Raw genomic sequence first — 21848 nt, 5'->3', positions numbered from 1 at the left:
ACACATCCAGCCTCGATTCGTGACTGTGATCACACAGGATATTACTATCTAGATATGAGCGTCTCCGAGAGGACCCAAGCTTTTCTATGCATGTGGAAAGAGGCAGCGTGTCGATTGCCAAATATTGCTAGATACTGCTAACTATTGCGAACTGAACCAAGTTCTTGTACACAGCAATCATGCGACGGAGCCGAGTGTCTCAGGCCTTTGTATCCGTAACTTTAGATGCTCGACGTCACATATGGGGCGCAGTCAGCTCCTTCTGGATCTCATCTTCTCCCGAAACCCCATTACATTCCAAAGTGCTCTAGGTTAGACTGTACACTTGTGATAACATCACCTAAGGAACTCATCTCCAATTTGATTGCCTGTCCGCAATCCAAAGTTACAACCCTCAAAAACACACATCTTCGCTACCAACAATGGCCCCGCACGAAGGTTTGGTTCATCCAAAGGAATACGATTGGCGTGACAGCAATGTCGAGCTCATTGGCTCCGACATTGACCATCGAGTCAAATACAACTCTGCAGCTTCGGAGCCTGCATGGAATGATGGCCAGGTTGGCAGCGTTGCCGGTTTGTACATATGGCGCATTGAGGACTTCCAGGTCGTCCCGTGGCCCAAAGAAAACCATGGACAGTTTCATGAGGGCGATAGCTATATCGTCCTGCACTCGTACAAGCTAGGAGATAAGAACGGCGAACAGAAGCTGGGCCACGATATCTTCTTCTGGCTGGGTACGAAGACCTCACAAGATGAAGCTGGTACTGCTGCTGTAAGCGCGCCTTATTCACTTTGCTGGCCGGCCTCCATAAGCGAGCTTCGGAACGAAAGTTTCGTCGTCAAAGTTTTCGGCATACCCTGCATAACTGTATACTGACCTTTCAAAAGTACAAAACAGTTGAGCTAGATGAATTCCTACATGGCGTAGCTACTCAACATCGTGAGCTGCAGCAAGAACTATCCGATGATTTCGTGGCGCTATTTCCAAAGATTTCCATCCTGTCAGGCGGCGTTCAGTCTGGCTTTACACATGTGGAGCCTGACGAGCAACGAAAGGAGGTCTTACTGCTTCTCAGAATCTTTAAACACCCCTCCGCTAAACGCGCAGATTCAATCATGGTCTATGAAGTTGAGCCCACCTGGAAAAATTTGGACGAGAACGATGTCTTCGTTCTGGAAAAGAATGACAAAATCTGGGTTTGGCAGGGCAAAAATTGCAGTCCGATGGAAAAGGCGAAGGCCGCGCAGGTTGTGCACGATATGACAATCGCCAAGCATATCGACGTTGAGGTGGTTTCTCAGTCCGAGTCAAGGTCACATGCAATTGTTGCCTTACTCGGTGGTGAGCTAGCTGACGTGACAAGTCTCACGGCTCAACGGCCCATTCTATCGCCAAACAGAGCAGAACACCAGCGACCGCGCCGGCTGTTTCGACTTTCTGACTCATCTGGACAGCTGTCTTTTCATATTGTCAAGGATGGTCAAAGCATAAAGAAATCAGACCTTGATAGCAATGACGTCTTTCTTCTAGACACTGGCTCGAACATATGGGTTTGGCAAGGTTCAGGGGCTAGCAGAGGAGAGAAGGCCATGTGGATCAAAGTGGCACAACATTATGTTCGTCGGTTTGCCAGCTCGGACGAAGACATGGAAGCACGAGCCGGCCCTGTGTCCAAGGTAGTTGAAGGTTATGAAAGCCCGGCATTCCTGACCGCTCTTGAAGCCTGGTAGATTACTTGGCAGCCTAACCGGGCGTCTTTTCTGCCTCCGTCCGCACAAGGCGATACAAGCTATATAGTTCTTACAAGAAACCAACGTGAAGCATAAGGTCACTGTGGTTGGTGTCATTCCTACCTTGAACTGTCGCGCAGGCACACGGCCCTGGGAATTCTTGATGCAAAATAATATCTGAAGTATTAGCCAGATTGTGAAATTTGTTTGACCAGGTAGGTATCCTGAAGTGGGCATGCCATGTCATGTCATGTTCACCTCATTTAAACCACGTCACAGGAATAGAGACAGGTTATATTCGAACTGCATCGATATGGGGATGTCCTTCTGACTGGGCAACAATACCTGTGGTGTCAATCTCACAATGTGTTCCCGCTTTAGAATTAGACAATCAGTCTATTAGCTCGTAAAAATAATTAAGAATTTTTTTATGTTTATTTTTAATGACTTAGTTCTGCCTGTCCTAAGGTTTAATAGGATGATCATCCACGACGACGACCCGAATACGTGCAATGCTTGCTTACTTAGAATCGACGCAGCCAATGAGCGCTCCTTACGGGTAGTACGAAATACAAATGCGAGGAATACGGTAGTGCGCCCAGTGCCACTCCCCTTGGCAAGACCCCACCATATCCCAAAATCAACTTATCGTTTGTGCTTTATGCGCTCGACCACAGGAAAGACAGAACCTAGCTGACACACTCGATGAGTAGTGCGCTACCAGCACTCCATGTGATATGATGCCAGATGTGGACAAAACCTTACCGTATCTCGGTTTGATCCTTCCATGAGTTCCAGGGGCTCGGCCAGCCTCAGACGAGGCTGGGTACAATCTCGAGTGACTGGCTAACTGCCAATAGAGGACCCCTTATCTAGTTACCACCATTATAAAAGCCATCCTTGTGCAGCTCCGTCTTCAATTCAGCAATTCTCCATTCCGACCGTGTTGCGTTCCTTTTGAGTGCTACATTTTGGCCATCGACGAGGCTAAGCTTTGTTTATCATACCTAAACCGTTGCTTGTAACCATCATTCTGTGTTCTGAGAATGGAAGACGGACGCTACGTCGAGGGTAGTGTGTGGTTCTATGCTCCCAACAGTGGAGCTCCTGTCTTTTTCGCAGCGGCCTTCCTTATATCTGGGGCAGTACATACATGGCAGACCATGTGAGCTTGTGGGATTAACATCTTCCAAGCCTCTACTTACAAGGATTAGACAATACAAATGTTGGCGCCTGACCGGACTCTATGTCTGGATACCCATCCTGTTCGTGGCAGGCTTTGTTACCCGGGAGCTGGGTGCATTCGATAACGGTAACCTTGTCAAATATATTGTGAGCATATGCCTGGTATACGCCGCACCGTGCGTCCCGACACTGCAGAACTGGCAACCCAAGCTGACTATCATGGTAGACCTCTCTATGAGTTGGCTAACTATTACGTCCTCGGGCGTGTCATGTACTACGTGCCATACTACGCGCCGATACACCCTGGACGTGTATTGACCACCTTTGCCGCTATATCGATTGTCATTGAAGCCTTGAACGGTAACGGAGCAGCTTTCATTGCTAATCAGTCACTTTCCGGGGAAAGGCGGAACACTGGCAAAGCACTTCTCAAGGCTGCGTTATTGTTGCAAATCGTTGTGATTGCTTTATTTGCATTTCTCGCTTTGTTTTTCCAACTCAAGTGCCGACGCAACGGTATCGATTCGCCCAAGGTTAACAGCACCCTGAATACCTTATATATCAGCACAGGTATCATGGCCATTCGAACTATCTACCGAATTGTTGAATATTTCGATTTGACCGGTACTGATTTCTGGGACCCGAGGTTTGACCCCATGGGAATGAGTCCCATCGTCCGATACGAGTGGTTCTTTTACGTCTTTGAAGCCAGCTTGATGCTTCTGAACTCGGTTTTATGGAACGTACGCCACCCACGGCGCTGGTTACCAAAAAGCACGACGGTGTATCTGGCCGCGGATGGTATCGTAGAGATCATGGGTCCTGGTTATGAGCAGGAGCGCAATTTCATTGCCACACTCCTTGACCCTTTCGATATCTACGGCGTGGTTACAGGCAAGGGTAAAAAAATAAGATTCTGGAATAACGACGGTGTTGGTACGTTGCAGGCAAATATAACTAAGGCAACAGCCCGAGATAATGATCTGGTGTGAAGGACGACGATAAACAGCTAAGCCCAAAGGGCGGGAATACAATAGGCGCTGCTGGTAGATCCGCCCTTGGTTGGAAACCCAAATGTTCGACGCCGGCCAAGACTGAAAGAGCTGTAATCATTCCCAAGAGACTATTACACCATACCCTAGCTTTAGTCGTAGCTCACGAGAACATAACATTACTATATGATTCCATAAGTGGATTCGTTTCTTGTGCATTATGAATTGCCGGTTTGATGAATATAAAAACAACAAAACCACTTTTACATGCCTTTATTTTGAATACAAAGATATATGAAAGGTATAGCTGTTGTAAAGAACTTGCTGTACTCGTGTCAATACGACAGTCGAGAACAACGCGGGACCAAACGAGATTGGTTGAGGATCTGGTCTCTTTATAGCCAGAAGCTGAAATACGATATTCCCCATCGCCTCGTGTAGAGGCTCGGAAAAGGGAACCGCTTCGGTGGCGTATGAGTCAATGAACCAGAAATGCTTCGTGAAAATGCTTCTTAGTCTCCAGGCCCCTGGACGTGCATCATATGCGTGACGTATTATCCCATACCGACCGACAAGGAAATATTTATATACTGTTCATGGCTAACTGCCATCGAATGCTGCAACGGTTTTGACAAGACATGTGCATGTTACAATCTGCTCGTAGTCTGAAAGTTTTAGGACCAATGACGGGTATAAAGCGAAAAACTGTCAGAATTCATCCATGAGAAGGATGCAATGTGCTTGCTTGCAGGAAGATCGCATCTGGATGATCGAGGGTAGGTGGCCCGTGCTCTAAATAAGATCCCCTCCTCCTCCCCCCTCCGTGACATATGTAGGATGCCGAGCTTCGAGCGTGCCCATTAACAAACATCAACAACTGAATTGGAAGCCCACAATATCTGAAAAACGATATCGGCAGCATCTGCAGCAAGAGTCAACGATCGGCCGGGAAAAGAAGGTCTCTTATATTAACTCAACATGTCTTCAGCCGCGTGCATTTTCTGCAAGATCATCAAGGGTGAGTGAGCTAGCCTTCGTATCCTTATTCGAGGCTCAAGCTGCGGACTGGACGTCAAGGTGCTTGATTGGCGGCAGCCCCGATGCTCCGGCGTTATACGGGCCAAGCAAGCTGATCAAATACACAGGCGAGATCCCTTGCTTCAAGCTCTTCGAAAGCGACAAGACTTTAGCGTTCCTGGACATCCAGCCCTTGAGCCGAGGCCATGCCGTGGGTTCCTGCTCCCATTCCATTTCTACCGACTGGCCGCGACTAACAGGATTGTAAGCTCGTGATTCCCAAGCACCACGGTGCCAAGCTCCTCGATATCCCAGATGACCACCTCAGCGAGATCTTGGTAAGCTTTGGCCATTGCATTCTCTCAGGTCACCGCTTGGCTAACACTATTGTCTAAAGCCCGTGGTCAAGAAGCTGGCCAAGGCTTCAGGCGCAAACGACTACAACCTGCTACAAAACAACGGACGCATTGCCCACCAGGTTGTCGACCATGTGCACTTCCACATAGTGAGCCTATTATCCACCCCTGCCAGAGTTGGCTTTACGGGCTACGGTGGAAGATCCCTACTGACAGAAGCACAGATTCCCAAGCCCAATGAAACAGAAGGTTTGGGCATTGGCTGGCCGCAGCAGCAGACGGACATGGATAAGCTGAAGGCACTGTTCGAGGAGCTCAAGGCAAAGGTGTAATCCACTTTATAAAGACTTCTGTAGGTACACGCATCAAGCTACGAAAGCAAGTGGCATCAAGTGGAGTGTGTATTTTTGATAGTTTGATTGAGAAACAAACTTTTTGGCATTATGATTAGAATCTTAACTGGGTTCCTTCAGTCTACGTCATCTGCAGCTGAATCTGGAAGTGTTGGTGCAGAAGCCGCCGCGCCTGAAGCACTGTTGGCGGGGGCAGCCTTGTTCCACGAATAATAGTCTAGCTTTCCGCCTGCGTTCAAGATGCCGACTCTGTCGTATAGTGACCTTGCCCTGATGTACGGGTCCAAAGTCCAGTATCCCTCCTTGAGTTTAGTGGCGAGATTGTTGCGCTCTGCCACGATAGCTGCACGTTTCCCTGCATCCTTCTCATTCAACCACTGAAGAGTCTTTTGCTCATATTCTTCATAGAGCACGTCCCGTTCCTCGAGCAGCGTATCTCTTGTGTCGGTGTCTTTCAACTTCGGGTTCTCACCAATAACCGGCTCAACGTAATGGTACTCCCACGGATCTTCACCGTCCAGCTCCTTTGGCACTCGACTGGGCGTCAGGAACTCGGACATGTCTTTCAAGTTGTTCGTGAAGTGAACTTTGCTTGCGACAACGGGATCGAGCCAACCCTTAATAATCTTCCAAACACCTAGAATGAGTCAGCAAACCGTGGTTGAATCGTATCATATCATCAACATACCTTGGAAAAGCCAGGGCGCCTTGTGAACCAAGACGACACCCAAGCTCTCAGGATAGTTAGCCTCGAAACATTGGATCATGAACTTGACGGGTGTATAATCCATGTTCGCCATGCTGAAGCCGGTCATGTCGAAGATGACGGTACCGGTGTCGACTGGGGCCGAAAGCAAATATCGGTTCGTCTCAATGAGATAGACAGTGTACCTCTCCAAGCTCTCCTCGGACTGCTCTCCGGCACGATGTAAACGCGCTCTCACCACAGTCGTCGGCCTTCCTTCCTTGTCAACACCATGCGAAAAGCTCTTGCCCATGCGCATCTGATCAAGGAAATCCTTGGCTTCTTTCTTCTCACGCTCAGTGGCTCCTTGGTGCTCCTGCAAGAACATATGCTCCTCGCCATTGACCATGATATCGTCATCAACTTTGGCGTCCTGTCTCCACTTCATGGTCGAAATGAGCATGACGAGCGCCTTCTGCACGTCCCATTTCCGTGCCCGGAGGAAGCGCAAGACCAATTGGTCAGGATGGTCCATCTTGATCATTGCCCACAGAGATGCTCGTATGCTCTCGGGGGACCGGTTTGCCAGAGTCTCTTGGAATACCTTGTTGTGGCCATACTTATCGTCAGGGTCGTTGTCCTTGATACCTTCGAGAGTTGCTGTCTTTTCGGACAGATTCTCCTTGTCCTTCTTGTCCTTCTTCTTGAAAAGCCCTAATCGCTTCTTCTCTTTCTTAGGCTTCTCTGACGCGATTGTCGACGTGCGCGTTTGCACAGGACTCGGCGTTTCACTACTACCGTCATCCTCAACACCGCAGATCTGGAAAATCAGCTTCCACAGCTCGAACAGCTTCTCTTCCTGCTCAGGGGTCAGATTCCCCACACGGCCCGGAGGACTCGACATATCTTGGAAGTTGAATCCGTTGACAGCAGATGATTCTATGTTGGTATCTGCAATACTTGCCTCCGGATCTGCTGCGGAAGAGCCAGAAGAAGTGTTCCAAAAAGAGCCGGCGCCGTATACAAGTAGAGCACCCGCAAGAAGGGGTAGTATATAGACCAATGGTCCGGATGAACTTTTGAGGGTCTGGGATGCCGTAGGTCGCTCAAGTCGTGTAAGTGTCGATTGGTAGTGAGCGTTTCGTAAACCAGAATCTCGTCTTAGAAATATGCGACGAGGGGTGGTCGCGAAAAGAGAAGAACTGGTCAATGAAGCTCGTCCAGGACGACTATGGACACGAATGCTGCTCAAAGTATCAAAAAAGGTAGGATAAGAAAGATAAGTTCGCGTGACGGATCTCGAAGCTGTTCTCATATGTCCGAAGGATCCGGGTGGCTTGGGGATGACAGAGACAGAGGGAGAGAGAGTGTGTGAGAGAGAGAGCGAGAGCGAGCGCGCGGGAGAGATAGAATAGCTCTGTTTATGGTCGATGAGAGAAAGTGGTTTCCCAACAAAAGAGCGACACTGGCGGAATCCACAGGCGTGTTCAATACGGCGAAGAATCTGTTCGCCGATTCGTTGCGCACACAGTCTGGAATGTCGAATGGACAGGTAGAGCCAGCGGGGTTGAGAAGGCGACAAGACGTGCACGATGAATTAGTCTATAGGCCTGGGAAGAAATGCATGGAACACGGAAATATATTGGACGGTCACTCTCACGGGGTACCCTGTCTCAAGTCACCCTCCGCTCGAGCTCGGAACAGGCGATGTATGGTAATTTTGTGTAGTTTAGTCTGTTTAGGCTCACGATGGAGCCGAGAAAAGAGGGCTGAGTCGCGCGGAAACCATGGTCGTCATCAAAAGGCCGATGGCTCATCTCCGCAGCAGCCGAGTCGCGTGTGGACGGGGTGGATAGTGGTGGGATTTGCTGCTGGGAGTGCTGTGACGTCTCTCGAGACGCTACAGCCACAGCTGAATTGCAGCTACAGCTACAGCTACGGCTGCAGTAATCCGTGCTGTGTTTACGAGATACGCGACCTCCACTTTGTCGCTTGAATATTAAGATTCGGGGGCGGGCGGTAACAGAGCCGGACAATTGGGAATCCTCACCTGGAAGTCGATCCGCCTCATACTTAATAAGTTAGCTGCTTGATGAATATGTGAGGTAAAGTCCCCCCCGTCCCTTGCAGTGGGTGGGAATTGAAAGCAACGGATGGACTGGTGGAAAGCCCCGAAAGCTCTCACAGCCCTGCAGGTGCATGTAGCGCAGCACCCCCCCACCATTAACAATGTTGACTTTTGCGTGAATCCGTTGCGCTCCATGGGGATACTCACTTTGTGAACCAACCCGCAAGACTGCACTGCACGCGCCGCCAGGGATAACAACATCAGACACGAACACGAACCAGTCGAATTCAACATGGCCGATGCTCAGGATACCGGCAAGCGATCCAACTCGCGCACGCGCAGCATCTCACGCCCGACGACGCCCCTCCGCCCCTCATCACGGTCGTCCTTTCGCGAGTCCGCTCAGCGGTCTGTCGGTGGCAGCGAGCCATTTCCCTTGAACGCCTTCGAGCCCGCCTTCGCTGAACTGTCCGATGCCGTCGCCGATCTCGAAGCGAACATGATGCACTTTCAGCTAATGCATGAGAGTCTCTCCCGTTTCAGCGAGAGCTTTGCTAGCTTCTTGTACGGACTCAACATGAACGCATTTTGTGTGGATTTCCCCGAGGTAACACCAATATTGACTACACACACGTCGGATTCGAGCTTATATTGATCATCATCGCCAGGGACCTATTGCTGAATCCTTTCGACGGGCAAAACTGAACGAGGAGCGCATCGAACCAGCAGGTATGTTAGCAAGCAGGGGATCGTGCTGCCGCTATCGACATGTATTAACGCATCGCGTCTCGGCAGGGAGATCGCGTAGTACGGACCGCGACGAACTGGACGGTGAAACAACATTCATGTCAGGATCTACGTTCTGCGAACATGGGCTATGCGGAACTGACTTTTCATTCGTCTAGGACTACGAACACATCCTTTGTAGAAAACCCCCCGACTGCTTCCAAGATGACCCCGAAGAAGTTTACAGCACCCGAGACAAGACAACCTCGCGTGGCTTCTGGCACCCGCGGTGGTACTCGCGGCCGAACAGGCACCGGCCGGGGCCGCACAAGCGGTCTTGTCAGACCGAGAGCGCGTGGTCTCCGATGAAAGTTGACTTGAAGCATCGCTTTACCAATGATGCGCCGACCTATACCGAACTTGTATTGCAGCACCTAGAACAGCCAGAAAACCACGAGACCTGTAGGGCTGCAGTTCTGTCAGTACCACAGACATCCAGGACCGTTGCCGCGCCACTACGGCGAATGCTCGTATCATACGTTGGGGGTATCTGATTACTAGCAAGAGGACTAAAGTAGGCACCGATAGTTGGTGTGGACAGCCGCCTGCAACCACACCAGAAGCGGGCGGTAACGCCATAGATAATGATGATTGGACTAGCTCCGAAAGTGATGACGAGGCGACGAGGCATTCTTTCAAGTTGTCATGATGACTTCGTCCACGGCCGAGGTAGTCGGCTGGTTAGAGCCAACATTGTCGGTTCTCAAGCCGATGGCAGCCTCGGCTTCTTTCTGTGTGTAGGGCTCTTCCTTCAACTGCTTGACTCTGGACAGGAATGGGTTAGCTACGCGCCAAAGATAGTAATGAAAAAGGTTGAGTTGTGAGGAGCATGGCGTACCTTCTCTTGTGAGGCTTGCCCTTGACGTGTCCCAGAAGACTTGTCTCGCTCTCGAACCACTTGGCGCATTCGGTGCAGTACCACTTGCCGAGACCAGGCAGATCTTCCCTTGATTTCGCATCTTTGTATTGCGACAGGTGCTTGGGTGAGAGGAGATCGGCTTTGATCTGATCGAGGTCTCGTGTATGACGGCGTGTCTTGGTCAGCGTACGCTTGTTGCTAACGCCCATTTTGAACGGTCGTGATGCTGTGAGTATCCTGGAGTTGATAACCTCGTCACACTTCCAATCCTTTCTGGGGCAGCTTCCTAGTTTCGTTGTTTGCAGCGATATATTGTTTGATGCAAAGGCAGATTGGAAGGCGGTGATGGCGACCTATCGAAAAATGTATGGTGGGGTTTCAGTTTATCTTATCGCCCCGATTCGACCGATAAGCTACTGTACTTTGTAAGTTAGTTATGTAGCAGGTGGAAAATGGGCTCGGCCAATCCTGGAAATACGACTGCCAACTGGCCCACCCACGCACCTGCCTGCACGTAGTCGGGTAGTTAAAACTCACCGAATGCTGCCCGGTACCGAGCACGGAGTATAGGGAATAGGGTATAGTGAATACAGATCAACTTCCCGCATACCTGACCCGACCCTACCTGTTTCAATGAGGTAGCAAGGAGGTAGTTGTCATATATATTGCATTCCTGTGGAACATATCTAAGTAATCAATACTTCAACGTGAACTGACATATAAAGTCGCATAAGATTGTTCGTGGGTTTTCTAATACTTGTTTAATTCAATGTCATGTTTGCCTGTACGCTATCAAGATAACTACACTAGGTATTGACAAGATGTAAATATATTTACCATTTTACCTTAACAGCTTTTAATAAGCCTAGGAGGGCCATTCGCTAGGCGCATAAATAACAAGAGGACTGGGAAAATTCTTCGGCATCAAACAAAATGCTTGTCTCTTAACGTGCCAAAGGAATGGCAATGCCGTATGATGCAGACCTAAGGTTTTAAGTCAGCGAGACAATGTGTAGGCATCCATATCAAACATCCAAAGATACTGGTTGTATGTATGTTCAATAAAGTCACTCCAAGACAGCGACCAGTCTACCAAAGTGGAAAGTCCAAGTAGCAGAACCGGATCTGCTTTCCACGGGTCTATCTAGCCGGAGTCATCCGAAGGACAATCTGTCTTTGGCGCGTTTGTGCAAGCTCCATGCCTTTTGGCCGAGGCTGATTGATGACTTTCAACTCTCGTCTGTGTCGCCAACGCAACCGTCCACTTTTTCCGCGCATTTCCCTCACAGGGATTGGGTGCTCATGTACCCACTCTTGATCTCCAGGTCTGCAAGTTTTTTCGCAGCCCCATTCTAAAGACCCCGGGTGTTTATGAATTGCCGTTACGTGTTTCCGGCGTGCATTTGAAGTTGAAGCTGAAGCCATTGATTGTCTACAGGGCACCTGGAGTTCGAGAAATCCAAAGCGTATTCAGTAAGGTTTGCCGTGCAGCTGATTGATACGGTATGACCATTCTAGACGGTGGAATCGGAAACCAATGTAGCGAAATAGGTTGCAATAGCTTGACCGTCTTTCGTCACATGTAAAGTGGGCGGAGGACAGTACGTACTGTACCCGCGGAAGGGTTTAGCCTCACGAGAACGGGGCTCTTCTGGCCGTGGAGTCGTCTCAGACATGCCCCGGTTGGCAGAGACGCATGGGAATTTACCGGCTACTGTGGTAGGTCATGAGCACAGTGCAAATAGTCTGGTGGTAAGTTGCATAAGAGCTATGCAGAGTGCTTTCTAGCCAAACTCAATACTGGGAATTTCTTGTAGCCGTATCGACGACGGATATAGGTGTTCTAGCGAGGCTGTTTACTGAGACTCGTAGCTGCATTTGCGTCAAGGGTCCGGATCCGTACTGATAGACCCAGTGGGCATACTCATATATGAGCACTGTAGAGGGCACATCTGCACCGAACCAGTCGGAGCTCGGATCTTGGTAATTACTCATTTGCACAAAGGCATGTTAGCAGCTCTGCAACGAACGGGATAACAAGCGACGATATCATGGGAATACTGTGAACGGCCCCATGGCAGCAGTAGCTTGAAGAGATATCCTTATTGTCAGCAGGGCAGAATTGGGAGGAGAGCCTTCCATGCTATCCTTGGCCGGAATGGCAGCACAGCTATGACGATTTCTTGATGTCCCAGAATTGCAATGCGGCGGCTCTGATTCGTCCGCTGGACCGATCCCCAGCCCGTCGCTGTTTGCCGAGAGCACACAGCAGCAGCCAAAGACCAAAGACCAGAGACCCAAAAGACCTAATAAGCCGACTGGGGGGGTGGCAGCTCCATAAGTTACATGCTGCTTGGTGCATACCTGGATTAGCGTCATTTCTGTTGCGACTCGCCTGCCATCGTCTTTTCAAATCGCGAGCCCGTCAAGAAACTCTCCACCTTTTACTTTTTCCCTTCCATTAGAAATAAACATCTCCCACGGAGTCGACTTCTTTTCTTCTTCATGCCCTGATCTGAGAGTCGGGTGAACCCATCATAATAGCCATCTCCCCTCCCATCGCCAATCGTCACTCACCAGCTTCAATTGCTGAGACTGACCACTTGACCCAATAGCTCTCAGGACCACCCCCCCCAAGCTCCGTCACAATGTTGGCAACGAGACAGGTCCTGGGCAATGTCACCCGCTCGCGGGCCATGGCCAGCCTGGGCCTTCGCAGAACCATGGCCACTGTCTCCGACTCGCCTTTGGACAAGAAGGTAAGCTTCACTGTCCTTATCTTGCCTCTCCGCCAGATAGCCGAGGATGCTGATATTTCCCTCAACACCATAGGTCAGGCAGAACATCCACGAAGATGGCAACTTCATCAACTACAAGAAGATGTCTGAGAACCTCAGCATCGTCCGGAGCCGTCTGAACCGCCCTCTCACATATGCCGAGAAGATTCTCTACTCCCATCTGGACGACCCTCACGGCCAGGACATTGAGCGTGGTGTCTCCTACCTCAGGCTACGCCCTGACCGTGTTGCCTGCCAGGATGCCACCGCCCAGATGGCTATCCTGCAGTTCATGTCTGCTGGTATGCCCTCGGTTGCCAACCCTACCACCGTGCACTGCGATCACTTGATCGAGGCACAAATTGGTGGCGAGAAGGATCTCGAGCGCGCTATCAACATCAACAAGGAGGTCTACGACTTCTTGGCCTCTGCCTGCGCCAAGTACAACATCGGTTTTTGGAGACCCGGCTCTGGTATCATTCACCAGATCCTCCTCGAGAACTACGCTTTCCCTGGTGGTCTCCTCATCGGAACCGACTCTCACACTCCAAATGCAGTTGGTGCCACTGTTGAACCCTTGTGTTGACGATTTACTGACATTCTTCAGGGTGGTTTGGGAATGGCAGCCATTGGAGTTGGTGGTGCTGACGCAGTCGACGTCATGGCCAACCTCCCATGGGAGTTGAAGGCTCCCAAGGTCATTGGTGTCAAGCTCACTGGTCAACTGTCTGGCTGGTCCACGCCCAAGGACATTATCCTCAAGGTCGCTGGTATTCTCACTGTCAAGGGAGGTACTGGTGCCATTGTCGAATACCACGGTCCTGGTGTCGACACACTCTCTTCTACTGGCATGGGAACTATTTGTAAGTAACTCAACAATCAAACCCCCCCCCCCCCCCCCCCCCCTTTGGTAAGGAGAATGAAGTAACTAACGTGACTAAAGGTAACATGGGTGCCGAGATTGGCGCTACGACTTCGCTATTCCCTTTCAACGACCGTATGTACGACTACCTAGCCGCCACCAAGCGAAAGGATATCGGTGACTTCGCTCGATCGTACGCCAAGGACCTCCGTGAGGACGAGGGCGCCGAGTACGACCAGCTGATCGAGATCAACCTCTCTGAGCTCGAGCCGCACATCAATGGTCCCTTCACTCCCGATTTGGCTACCCCCATCTCCAAGTTCAGCCAGGCTGTCAAGGATAACAACTGGCCCGAGGAGCTCAAGGTCGGTCTGATCGGTTCCTGCACCAACTCCTCGTACGAGGATATGTCTCGTGGTGCCTCCATTGCACGTGATGCCCTGGATCATGGTCTCAAGGCGAAGGCTGCCTTCGTTGTCACACCTGGTTCCGAGCAAATCAGAGCTACCATCGCCCGCGACAAGCAACTCGAAACTTTCGAAGAGTTTGGCGGCGTCGTTCTTGCCAACGCCTGCGGTCCTTGCATTGGTCAGTGGGACCGCAAGGACGTCCCCAAGGGCACGGCTAACTCCATCATCTCATCGTACAACCGTAACTTCACCGGTCGCAACGACGGTAACCCCGCCACTCACTCCTTTGTCACCTCTCCTGACTTGGTCGTCGCCATGTCCATTGCTGGCTCTCTCCACTTCAACCCCTTGACCGACAAGCTCAAGGACAAGGACGGCAACGAGTTCCTGCTCAAGGCTCCTACTGGCGATGGTCTCCCCAGCCGCGGATACGACCCTGGCAACAACACTTACCAGGCTCCCCCCGAGGACCGCGCCTCTGTTCAAGTCCAGGTCGCTCCCACATCGGATCGTCTTCAGACGCTTTCGCCATTCGCGGCTTGGGATGGCAAGGACGCCACTGACTTGCCCATTCTTATCAAGGCTCAGGGCAAGACCACTACTGACCACATCTCCATGGCCGGACCTTGGCTCAAGTACCGTGGGCACTTGGACAACATCTCTAACAACATGTTGATTGGTGCCATCAACGAGGCCAACGGTGAGGCCAACAAGGTCAAGAACGCTGTCACTGGCGAATGGGACGCTGTCCCTGCCACTGCTCGTGACTACAAGTCCAAGGGCATTAAGTGGGTTGTCATTGGTGACTGGAACTACGGAGAGGGTTCTTCCCGAGAGCACGCCGCTCTTGAGCCCCGCCACCTCGGTGGTCTTGCCATCATCACCCGATCCTTCGCTCGTATCCACGAGACCAACCTGAAGAAGCAGGGTATGCTTCCTCTGACCTTTGCCGACCCCGCCGACTACGACAAGATCAAGCCCGAGGACAAGGTAAGCCTACTTGACTGATTTGATGAGAACGAGCCACTAACTTGCGACAGGTGGATATCCTGTGCACTGAGCTCGCTGTTGGCAAGCCCATCACCATGAGAGTGCACCCCAAGAACGGCGAGACGTTCGAGGTCAAGCTCAACCAGACCTTCAACGAGCCCCAGATCGAGTGGTTCAAGAACGGAAGCGCGTTGAACACAATGGCCAAGAACGCCAAGAAGAACTAAAGAGATGAATGGCAAGGATGTTGATGATACCATAAAGAAGGCCAGCCATCAGACGGCGATGTGAGGAGTTTGATAACTGGAAATGTCCTCTTTGCATGCATTGTTGGGGAGGTCTCCAAGATTCCTGGGGGGTTTCTATACGGATTTCGGTATGGACGTTATGCTTTACGGGATGACATTTATACCGCACATGAGTTAGCCAACTGTTTTTATATGTCCTGTACAAAATTGAAACGTTAAAAAGTATCGAATCAAGACATGTGACGCGGATATGCTTTTCCTGTTGCGCAAAGGAACGTGCATGCCTCAATATGAAGTGAATGCAATACAAGTGTTGATGGGAGGATTTGGAAAAACGTCAACGTAGACGGCGGGTATGTGGTAATGGGCAGTAAATCTGTTCCTGGCCTTATAATGTTGATGGCGGTATGGACACACATGCAGGTGGTGCATGACGAAAACTGACGAAAGCCACTAGATTCCATATGTTTCTGCTTGCTCGTTCTATGTAGAGTTCTAACTGAGTAAAGTTGGCATGATCTGGGATAAGATGGGTTGTCGCATGGAGACCAATTAATAATGCTCGAGGTTATCATTACGACTGGAAGTGCCACGGCGGCATGTGTGGTAACGAGGAGTGAAGCCCACCAAATGCCACAGGTTCTATCTACATAGACTTGGGACTGGGATAGGTGGTGTGGAGCAGCCGAGAGTGCCGTTAAGGCACCCCCGGCGAAAAGGAAGAAAGAAAAATCAAGAGAGAGAGAGAGAGAGGGAGAGAATAGGAAAAAAAAAAGATGGCGTGTCATCTTTCGCATCGCTAACATTGTACAAGTACCTGAGTACCCGGGCAGGGGTTGGGTAGCTTAACTTTAGTGCTTAAGACGAGAAACAGCAGGCACACGACCACGTTGAACTCGACTGCAAGTAGTTAAGCTACTTGACCAGGCGCGTCTGCTCCGACCGATTAGTTGGAGTTTTTTGCAATCCACACACGCTCTCTGGTGCCTTTTGTTCAGGCCGCTTCAACAACCGGGTGTGTTCCTGTCGAATCGAGCCGGATCGATCTTGGCGGCCTGCTGCACTTGCCAACGCCTGCGACTACGACTACTCTACTTGACTTTGCTTTGCTCTACTTGACACCTGCCCGCGCGACCCGAAACTAACCGTCCGTCACCCATCGCGAATCGTGCTGCACTACAAAACCAAGACGGGACCTGAGACGGGAGACGGACTCTATATAGAGACACCACGCCCATTCAAGATGCCTAATATCCAGGGCCTCAGTACCCTGCGCGCGCGCTCGTATGTCCTCCGATTGCCATTGTTCACGCGCGCCATGGTGCTCATCATTGTGGTGCTCTGGCTCGTAGGCGTACAGTCAGTCTGGGATGAAAGGCAATGGGGCGCGCTGATTCCGGACCAAGTCAGTATAACAACCGGTAGGTCAAAACATCCTGCGAAGGGAGAGGAGGGAACATGTAGAGCGAGGGCTCGGCATCCGAAAGAGCCGTCCGGCGAACCGAGACAGCTATTCCTACTGACCAACGCGCCACAACAGCATACCGGATAAATACCTTTCCCCTCATACACCTCAACTTCTTCCACATGATCTTCAACGTGCTGGCTCTGGCGCCCCTCCTAGAGAGGTTCGAAAGCGAATATGGGACTTTGACCAGCTTGGCCATGTTCTTCGGGCGTAAGTCAACCAACGGCTGCACACGCGCATCCCGCATGGGAACTTGGGATAATACACTAACAAGTGGCCAGCCCTAACAACGATACCGGCCGTGCTATACGTGATAATCGAGCGCGCCATACTTAGGAGCAACACGGCGGTCATGGGTGCCAGGTGAGCTTTACCCGACAAAGCACAACTGCTGCCACACATACACACATATATATATACACATATGTATGCATAGATATACATGCTGACCGGGCGGATAGTTTATGGGTTTTCCTGCTGTTGGGAGTAGAGGCCATTCGGACATACAGGACAAATCCTTACCTGATCCTCGGCACTCTCCATGTGCCAACTTGGACCACTCCCCTGGTTTTGACGCTTGTCACCAAGGCCCTAGTACCGAGCAGTAGCCTGCTGGGCCATCTCTGTGGTGTCGCTGTAGGGTATTTGTGTAAGTTGATATCTCCCAATCTCGCCCGGCCCGGAAGTTGACGAGACTGCAGTCGGGCTGGGATACCTCAAGTTCCTCGCACCCCCCGAGAAGGCTTTGCGATGGGTCGAAGGGCGCCTGAACCTCCTCGGCAGGCTGCCGCACTATGTCAGCGTAGATCAGAAGACATACGGCCGTTTCGGCGTTTTGCCCACCACCAACGGCGGGAGCTCGACGTTGCCTGGTCTTGTCGGGAGTCCCCAGGGTTTCGGAGGATTGAGCTAGATATATCATCAGAGCAGCAACCATGAGAATCTGATAGAACCGTGGCCGGCTCAAAACAAACTAATTAATTATATCGGGGGGCCATTGCGTACTGCAGGAAACAATGGCTCGCCAGCGTTTTGTCCAATACCAAGTGCTCCCGTGACATGAACTGTAAGCAAAGCGCCCAGGATGGACTGAGAGCCGACAAGACGAACGAGGAAGCAGGTAGCAAAATGTTACAAACCACGCGGTCACAGTTCTATTGTGGGGACTTGATATGCTGTCTGCCATCTCTAGATTTAAAAAGGGATTTGGCGGATTTCTAGCTATTACGCTTTCTTACTTTCCCCATCGAACAGGCCATGTCAAGCGCTTTTGGCCTTGGGAGACTCTACCCTGCCAAGCACAACTACACTTCCCATGATCCAGGCAGGCCACCAGACACACCAGACTACCAGTGGCGTGTACATGCCCCAAACGTCCCAGCCAAAGGCGGCTTCTCTCGACACAAAATCCACCCCGACGCCAGAGACGATGGCCGCAGTGCTAATCACGACGCCGGGGTTAAGGAGAGCCAACAAAGCCGTGTAGCTGGTTTTCAGAATGGGGTTCCGGAACGGCCGCGCAAACGAGAGGGGTGTTGCAAGCAGGCCTACCAGGAACGCCAGCGAGAAGTTCAGAGTTGCAAGGGCAGACAGGAACATGCCCAAAAAGAGCAGAGAGAAGGACGAGAGGAGCTGGTAGTGCTGGGCTGTGGGTCTCAACTGCGTGGTCAGGAGGTAGGATCCGACAAATGGAGCAGCGGCTGAGACGGCGGTAAAGACGAAGAACAAGGGTGAAAGGAACTGTCATAGCATTAGCTGAGGTATTCAAAGTATTGTGATCTGGGCCCAAGGCCGGGACTCACGCTTGCAGGCGCATGACTGAACACGAAGAGGGGTACGAAGCCGAGGAACTGAGAAGCGGCGACCACGCTGAGGGGGAAGACGACATCTCTCTCGGTTGTTTCAACGGTCGCTGTATCCACGTCGACTTTCGCGTCCGCCGCTCTGACGCTCGCTTGGGGGGTGGGCGTGCTCGTCGGCCCTTTTGATGTAGATGCCCTGTCCGTGTACCCGCTCTTGATCCAGAGATAGATGGCCATGATGGTGAAGTTGGCGGCAATCAGCATGGCGCAGGGCAGGTATGTACCAATACTGACGAACCTCTCCTTGTGCATAAGCAGATAAAAGAAGAAGCTCTGATGCAGCTTTTCGAGGAGGTTGTTCAAGCTTCTGAAGGTGCCCTCCACCAGGCGTCCCAATCCCATCTCATCATGCCAGCCATTACCGATGGGCTGAATAGTGATGGCGTCGACATGATAGGGGATGAAGGAGCTATGGGGGCCAACGGCATGTCCCAGGCCCTGGTTGAGCATTCCGCGCAATATGGTCTTGAGGCGGTCGGGGTATTTGTCGGAATGGTGCCACATCTCCTGGATCGCCGAATGCATGCCCATCTGCCCACTGGCAATATTGACAACGGAGTTGATCAGATCCAGGTTGGGCAGCTGGCCGTTGACACCATCGTATACTATGTGTACACCCTCGAAGCGGCCCTCTTGCGGGTAGTCAATGGCAACTGCGCCCTGCAGAGCACCTGACTTGATGGGCAGGGAGGCAACGTTGGAAGCATCGTGTCCATCATGGTAGGCGTCGACCCAAGCCTGTGTCCCTGCGCGGCTGTCCGGGGGCACGACGAGTATGATATCCTTGGACCACAACGACCAGCGCTTGAAGTATCTGGTCAGGGCGAGGGCGAGGGCGAGGCCGTTGCGGTTGAACTCGTGCTTGACATTCTTCCAAGCGGCGATGAGGACAATGGCCTCGGTGGCGTCGCCCCTGGGCGCCTGCAGAATGGCGTAAATGTTTTCACCAGCGTAGGTGTCGCCGGCGGAATGGTAGGTGTAGTTCTGGCGGCCGACCTTGAGCCCGATGCCCCTGAAGATGCTCTCCAGCTTGTCGTTGACCTCGGCATTGGTGGTATTCTCGAGGGCGGTGATCTCGTGCCTGTAGGCCCGGAAGACATTTTGGTCGCTCCCGCCAAAGTAGGTATGGACCTGGCCGGGCAGCAGTGCGTTCTCGGATATGTAGGTGCGGCGCGAGTAGTCGTCCAGCGGGAGCATGAACAGCCACGCGACGCCGACGACGATGCACAGGAGCGACAAGTACGGTGGCACCTTGAGGAGTCGCGGATCGCGGCGGGCGAACAAGGCCCCGGCTGCGCGTAGTGAACGAGGCCGTTAGTCATTTGATGTACGGGCGACTCATAGTAGATGTTTGCGCAGGTCATATGTACATTACACATATAATATAACGAGCATATATAATCCAATGTAAGCAAGGAAGAGGCCGACTTACACAAAAGACGAGGCATCACTCCAGCTCCAGCTCCAGCCCCAGCTCCAGCTCGAGGTCGAGGTCAAGGTCAAGGTCGAGGTCGAGGTTGAGGGATCCTAGCCTGGAGGTATGTCTTGAGAAGAAGAGTAGATACGTAAGACTAGTCCAAGAGTAAGAAGAGCATGGCAGAGTATGTACGACTATGTAACTCGGCGTGCGTATGCGTGTGTGTGTATGTATGTATGCAGGGACCCCTGAATTAGCCTGGACTGTGACCTACGATAGACTACTTCCCACTTGAACGTTAGTGGAACGCGCCCCCCAACTTCACACCCCCCCCCCCCCCCCCAGCAGGCACTGTAGCAGTGCCAGTAGCTATCGGATGTACGGGCCCGTATCCTGAGGGGGGCAGCAGGGGGACTCCCAATCAGACTAGCCCCGTTAACTGCATACTAGACTAACCTAGACTAGTCTAAGGTTAGTCTCCCTACTTTCCCACTCCTTGATATGTAAATACTTGTATCAACCCCGGCGGTGCCTCGAGTATGTATACTTCTAAGCAACAACGTGTTCCGTCAATCATGCCGAAAACTCACACATCTGCATCGACAAGAATTCTTGATATTGTTGTTTTTCTTTAGTAATGCCCTTAGGAGAGGACCCAGTTCATTTCAACAATGGCAAGCTGGTAACCCGGGCTGGAGAAAGAGAAGGATCTGAGATATGTACCGGTAGCAAATAAGTGGTTTGGAAAGAATTTTTTATTTTTATTTTTCCTCCCCCCAGCGCTATGACAAAAGATGCGTCCCGTATTGAATAACACTATACCCACGAGTTCACCTTACTAGTACTTCTCGCATGTGAACTCCCGATCTGTCTGGCACTTGCGGCATGTTCAACCATGACATCAGCGCTGCCGATTTCAGAACTTCACTCCGGGCGAAGTCGTTGCCGGATGGAGATCCTCTGAAACATGAAACAAGCCATGACATATTATTAACCATACTCAGGATCGAGGCCGCTGCTGACCAGCAAGGTCGAGCGTACCAGAAGACGCGGAACAGCACGGAGAATGTGAAGGCCAGTATGAAGTGATCATGCAGGGTATCCTGAACCCCGGCGAGGCTCTTCAGAAGGTGTTGGAGGGAACCATGTATATGATGGAGCATTGCTGATGTCATCGACGCACGTCTCCTTAGACTCCCGTCCTTGGACACAATACTCCGTCTGAACTTCACGGCAGGCTAAGGCGTCACGGTTCAGGGTTCGAGATCGGGTGTATCCCTTCAGGTCTTGGCGATAAAGCCCGGCAGTCCATGGTGAAGTGACATATTTGAAGCGGCAGAATTGCAGCAAGTATGTTGCCATACTAGAAAATGATCACGAGTTTCACTCGCTGTTCGGAACGGTGACAATTTCGCGCGTGTCGGAACTTGGAACCAGATAGATACTGACAAGTATAGACAACGTTGTAGGGCAATGTTATCATTGTGGCCCAGCACCGCGTGCTGATAAAGATTTGTAGACGTGTAGTCGGTTGCTGTTTCCACCTTTGGTGCCTATGGCGTGGTCTTCGGATCCAGGATTCTCCGAATAATTCAGGGGGGTGTTGTCACAGCTGCGAGAATGGGCACCGATTATATGTGTCTCTGCTCCTTATTTCGTTTGCGACTAGTTGGAGGTTTGATATTGCTCACACGCGCGGTCTGGCCGATCATATCTTAACTGTTAGTCGACTCAACCACGCCTCGCAGCAACATCTAGTCCCATCAGAAATAGCGTGA

The 21848-nt window shown here is 51.3% G+C and overlaps 9 protein-coding genes across 9 annotated transcripts; 6 read left to right on the top strand and 3 right to left on the bottom strand.

Moving 5' to 3' along the window:
* Positions 1-422: 422 nt before the first annotated feature.
* On the top strand, positions 423-1735 carry BKA67DRAFT_520596 (putative actin-binding protein Fragmin; the record flags this gene model as incomplete). The annotated part of the gene is made up of 2 exons (XM_046098195.1): positions 423-776; positions 893-1735. 2 exons carry the CDS (start codon positions 423-425, stop codon positions 1733-1735), a joined length of 1197 nt encoding a protein of 398 aa, XP_045956367.1.
* An 872-nt stretch (positions 1736-2607) lies between these two features.
* On the top strand, positions 2608-4030 carry BKA67DRAFT_346192 (RTA1 like protein-domain-containing protein). Its single transcript, XM_046096334.1, has 3 exons — positions 2608-2900; positions 2950-3096; positions 3147-4030. Exons 1-3 carry the CDS (start codon positions 2782-2784, stop codon positions 3910-3912), a joined length of 1032 nt encoding a protein of 343 aa, XP_045956366.1. The 5' UTR covers positions 2608-2781; the 3' UTR covers positions 3913-4030.
* An 860-nt stretch (positions 4031-4890) lies between these two features.
* Positions 4891-5617, top strand: BKA67DRAFT_593704 (HIT domain-containing protein; the record flags this gene model as incomplete). The annotated part of the gene is made up of 5 exons (XM_046104972.1): positions 4891-4930; positions 5058-5140; positions 5199-5267; positions 5327-5434; positions 5510-5617. The coding sequence occupies 5 exons, from the start codon at positions 4891-4893 to the stop codon at positions 5615-5617; spliced, it is 408 nt and encodes a 135-aa protein (XP_045956365.1).
* Positions 5618-5754: 137 nt separating this feature from the next.
* BKA67DRAFT_520314 (CRAL/TRIO domain-containing protein) lies at positions 5755-7227 on the bottom strand (the record flags this gene model as incomplete). Its single annotated transcript, XM_046098169.1, has 2 exons — positions 5755-6275; positions 6327-7227. The coding sequence occupies 2 exons, from the start codon at positions 7225-7227 to the stop codon at positions 5755-5757; spliced, it is 1422 nt and encodes a 473-aa protein (XP_045956364.1).
* Positions 7228-8683: 1456 nt separating this feature from the next.
* On the top strand, positions 8684-9486 carry BKA67DRAFT_660852 (DASH complex subunit Dam1-domain-containing protein; the record flags this gene model as incomplete). Its single annotated transcript, XM_046107701.1, has 4 exons — positions 8684-8998; positions 9060-9120; positions 9187-9238; positions 9297-9486. The coding sequence occupies 4 exons, from the start codon at positions 8684-8686 to the stop codon at positions 9484-9486; spliced, it is 618 nt and encodes a 205-aa protein (XP_045956363.1).
* A 220-nt stretch (positions 9487-9706) lies between these two features.
* On the bottom strand, positions 9707-10686 carry BKA67DRAFT_346803 (zinc finger protein). The gene is made up of 3 exons (XM_046096336.1): positions 10574-10686; positions 10016-10457; positions 9707-9942 (listed from the first exon to the last, which is right to left on the bottom strand). Exons 2-3 carry the CDS (start codon positions 10243-10245, stop codon positions 9813-9815), a joined length of 360 nt encoding a protein of 119 aa, XP_045956362.1. The 5' UTR covers positions 10246-10457; positions 10574-10686; the 3' UTR covers positions 9707-9812.
* Positions 10687-12684: 1998 nt separating this feature from the next.
* On the top strand, positions 12685-15302 carry BKA67DRAFT_593701 (aconitase family-domain-containing protein; the record flags this gene model as incomplete). Its single annotated transcript, XM_046104971.1, has 5 exons — positions 12685-12795; positions 12869-13369; positions 13421-13676; positions 13757-15075; positions 15126-15302. 5 exons carry the CDS (start codon positions 12685-12687, stop codon positions 15300-15302), a joined length of 2364 nt encoding a protein of 787 aa, XP_045956361.1.
* A 1264-nt stretch (positions 15303-16566) lies between these two features.
* Positions 16567-17704, top strand: BKA67DRAFT_660849 (rhomboid family protein; the record flags this gene model as incomplete). Its single annotated transcript, XM_046107700.1, has 5 exons — positions 16567-16744; positions 16864-17001; positions 17073-17154; positions 17253-17440; positions 17493-17704. The coding sequence occupies 5 exons, from the start codon at positions 16567-16569 to the stop codon at positions 17702-17704; spliced, it is 798 nt and encodes a 265-aa protein (XP_045956360.1).
* Positions 17705-17786: 82 nt separating this feature from the next.
* BKA67DRAFT_572845 (Gaa1-like protein) lies at positions 17787-20216 on the bottom strand. Its single transcript, XM_046103320.1, has 3 exons — positions 20086-20216; positions 18594-19945; positions 17787-18531 (listed from the first exon to the last, which is right to left on the bottom strand). Exons 1-3 carry the CDS (start codon positions 20099-20101, stop codon positions 18052-18054), a joined length of 1848 nt encoding a protein of 615 aa, XP_045956359.1. The 5' UTR covers positions 20102-20216; the 3' UTR covers positions 17787-18051.
* Positions 20217-21848: the final 1632 nt, after the last annotated feature.

The sequence above is a fragment of the Truncatella angustata genome (genome assembly GCF_020726525.1).
Source record: "Truncatella angustata strain MPI-SDFR-AT-0073 chromosome Unknown BKA67scaffold_6, whole genome shotgun sequence".
Classification (NCBI taxonomy): domain Eukaryota; kingdom Fungi; phylum Ascomycota; class Sordariomycetes; order Amphisphaeriales; family Sporocadaceae; genus Truncatella; species Truncatella angustata.
Note: the sequence above shows the minus strand (reverse complement) of the source record. Positions and strands in the feature narration are given on the sequence as shown.

Bases quoted from the DNA above. Each gene is read 5' to 3' on its own strand.
- BKA67DRAFT_346803 (XM_046096336.1), bottom strand. From the start codon at position 10,245: ATGGGCGTTAGCAACAAGCGTACGCTGACCAAGACACGCCGTCATACA. The intron at 9,943-10,015 runs GTACGCCATGCT...ATTCCTGTCCAG, and splicing joins GGCAAGCCTCACAAGAGAAG to AGTCAAGCAGTTGAAGGAAG.
- BKA67DRAFT_346192 (XM_046096334.1), top strand. From the start codon at position 2,782: ATGGAAGACGGACGCTACGTCGAGGGTAGTGTGTGGTTCTATGCTCCC. The intron at 2,901-2,949 runs GTGAGCTTGTGG...TACAAGGATTAG, and splicing joins GTACATACATGGCAGACCAT to ACAATACAAATGTTGGCGCC. The intron at 3,097-3,146 runs GTGCGTCCCGAC...CTATCATGGTAG, and splicing joins TGCCTGGTATACGCCGCACC to ACCTCTCTATGAGTTGGCTA.
- BKA67DRAFT_572845 (XM_046103320.1), bottom strand. The intron at 18,532-18,593 runs GTGAGTCCCGGC...ATGCTATGACAG, and splicing joins TCAGTCATGCGCCTGCAAGC to TTCCTTTCACCCTTGTTCTT.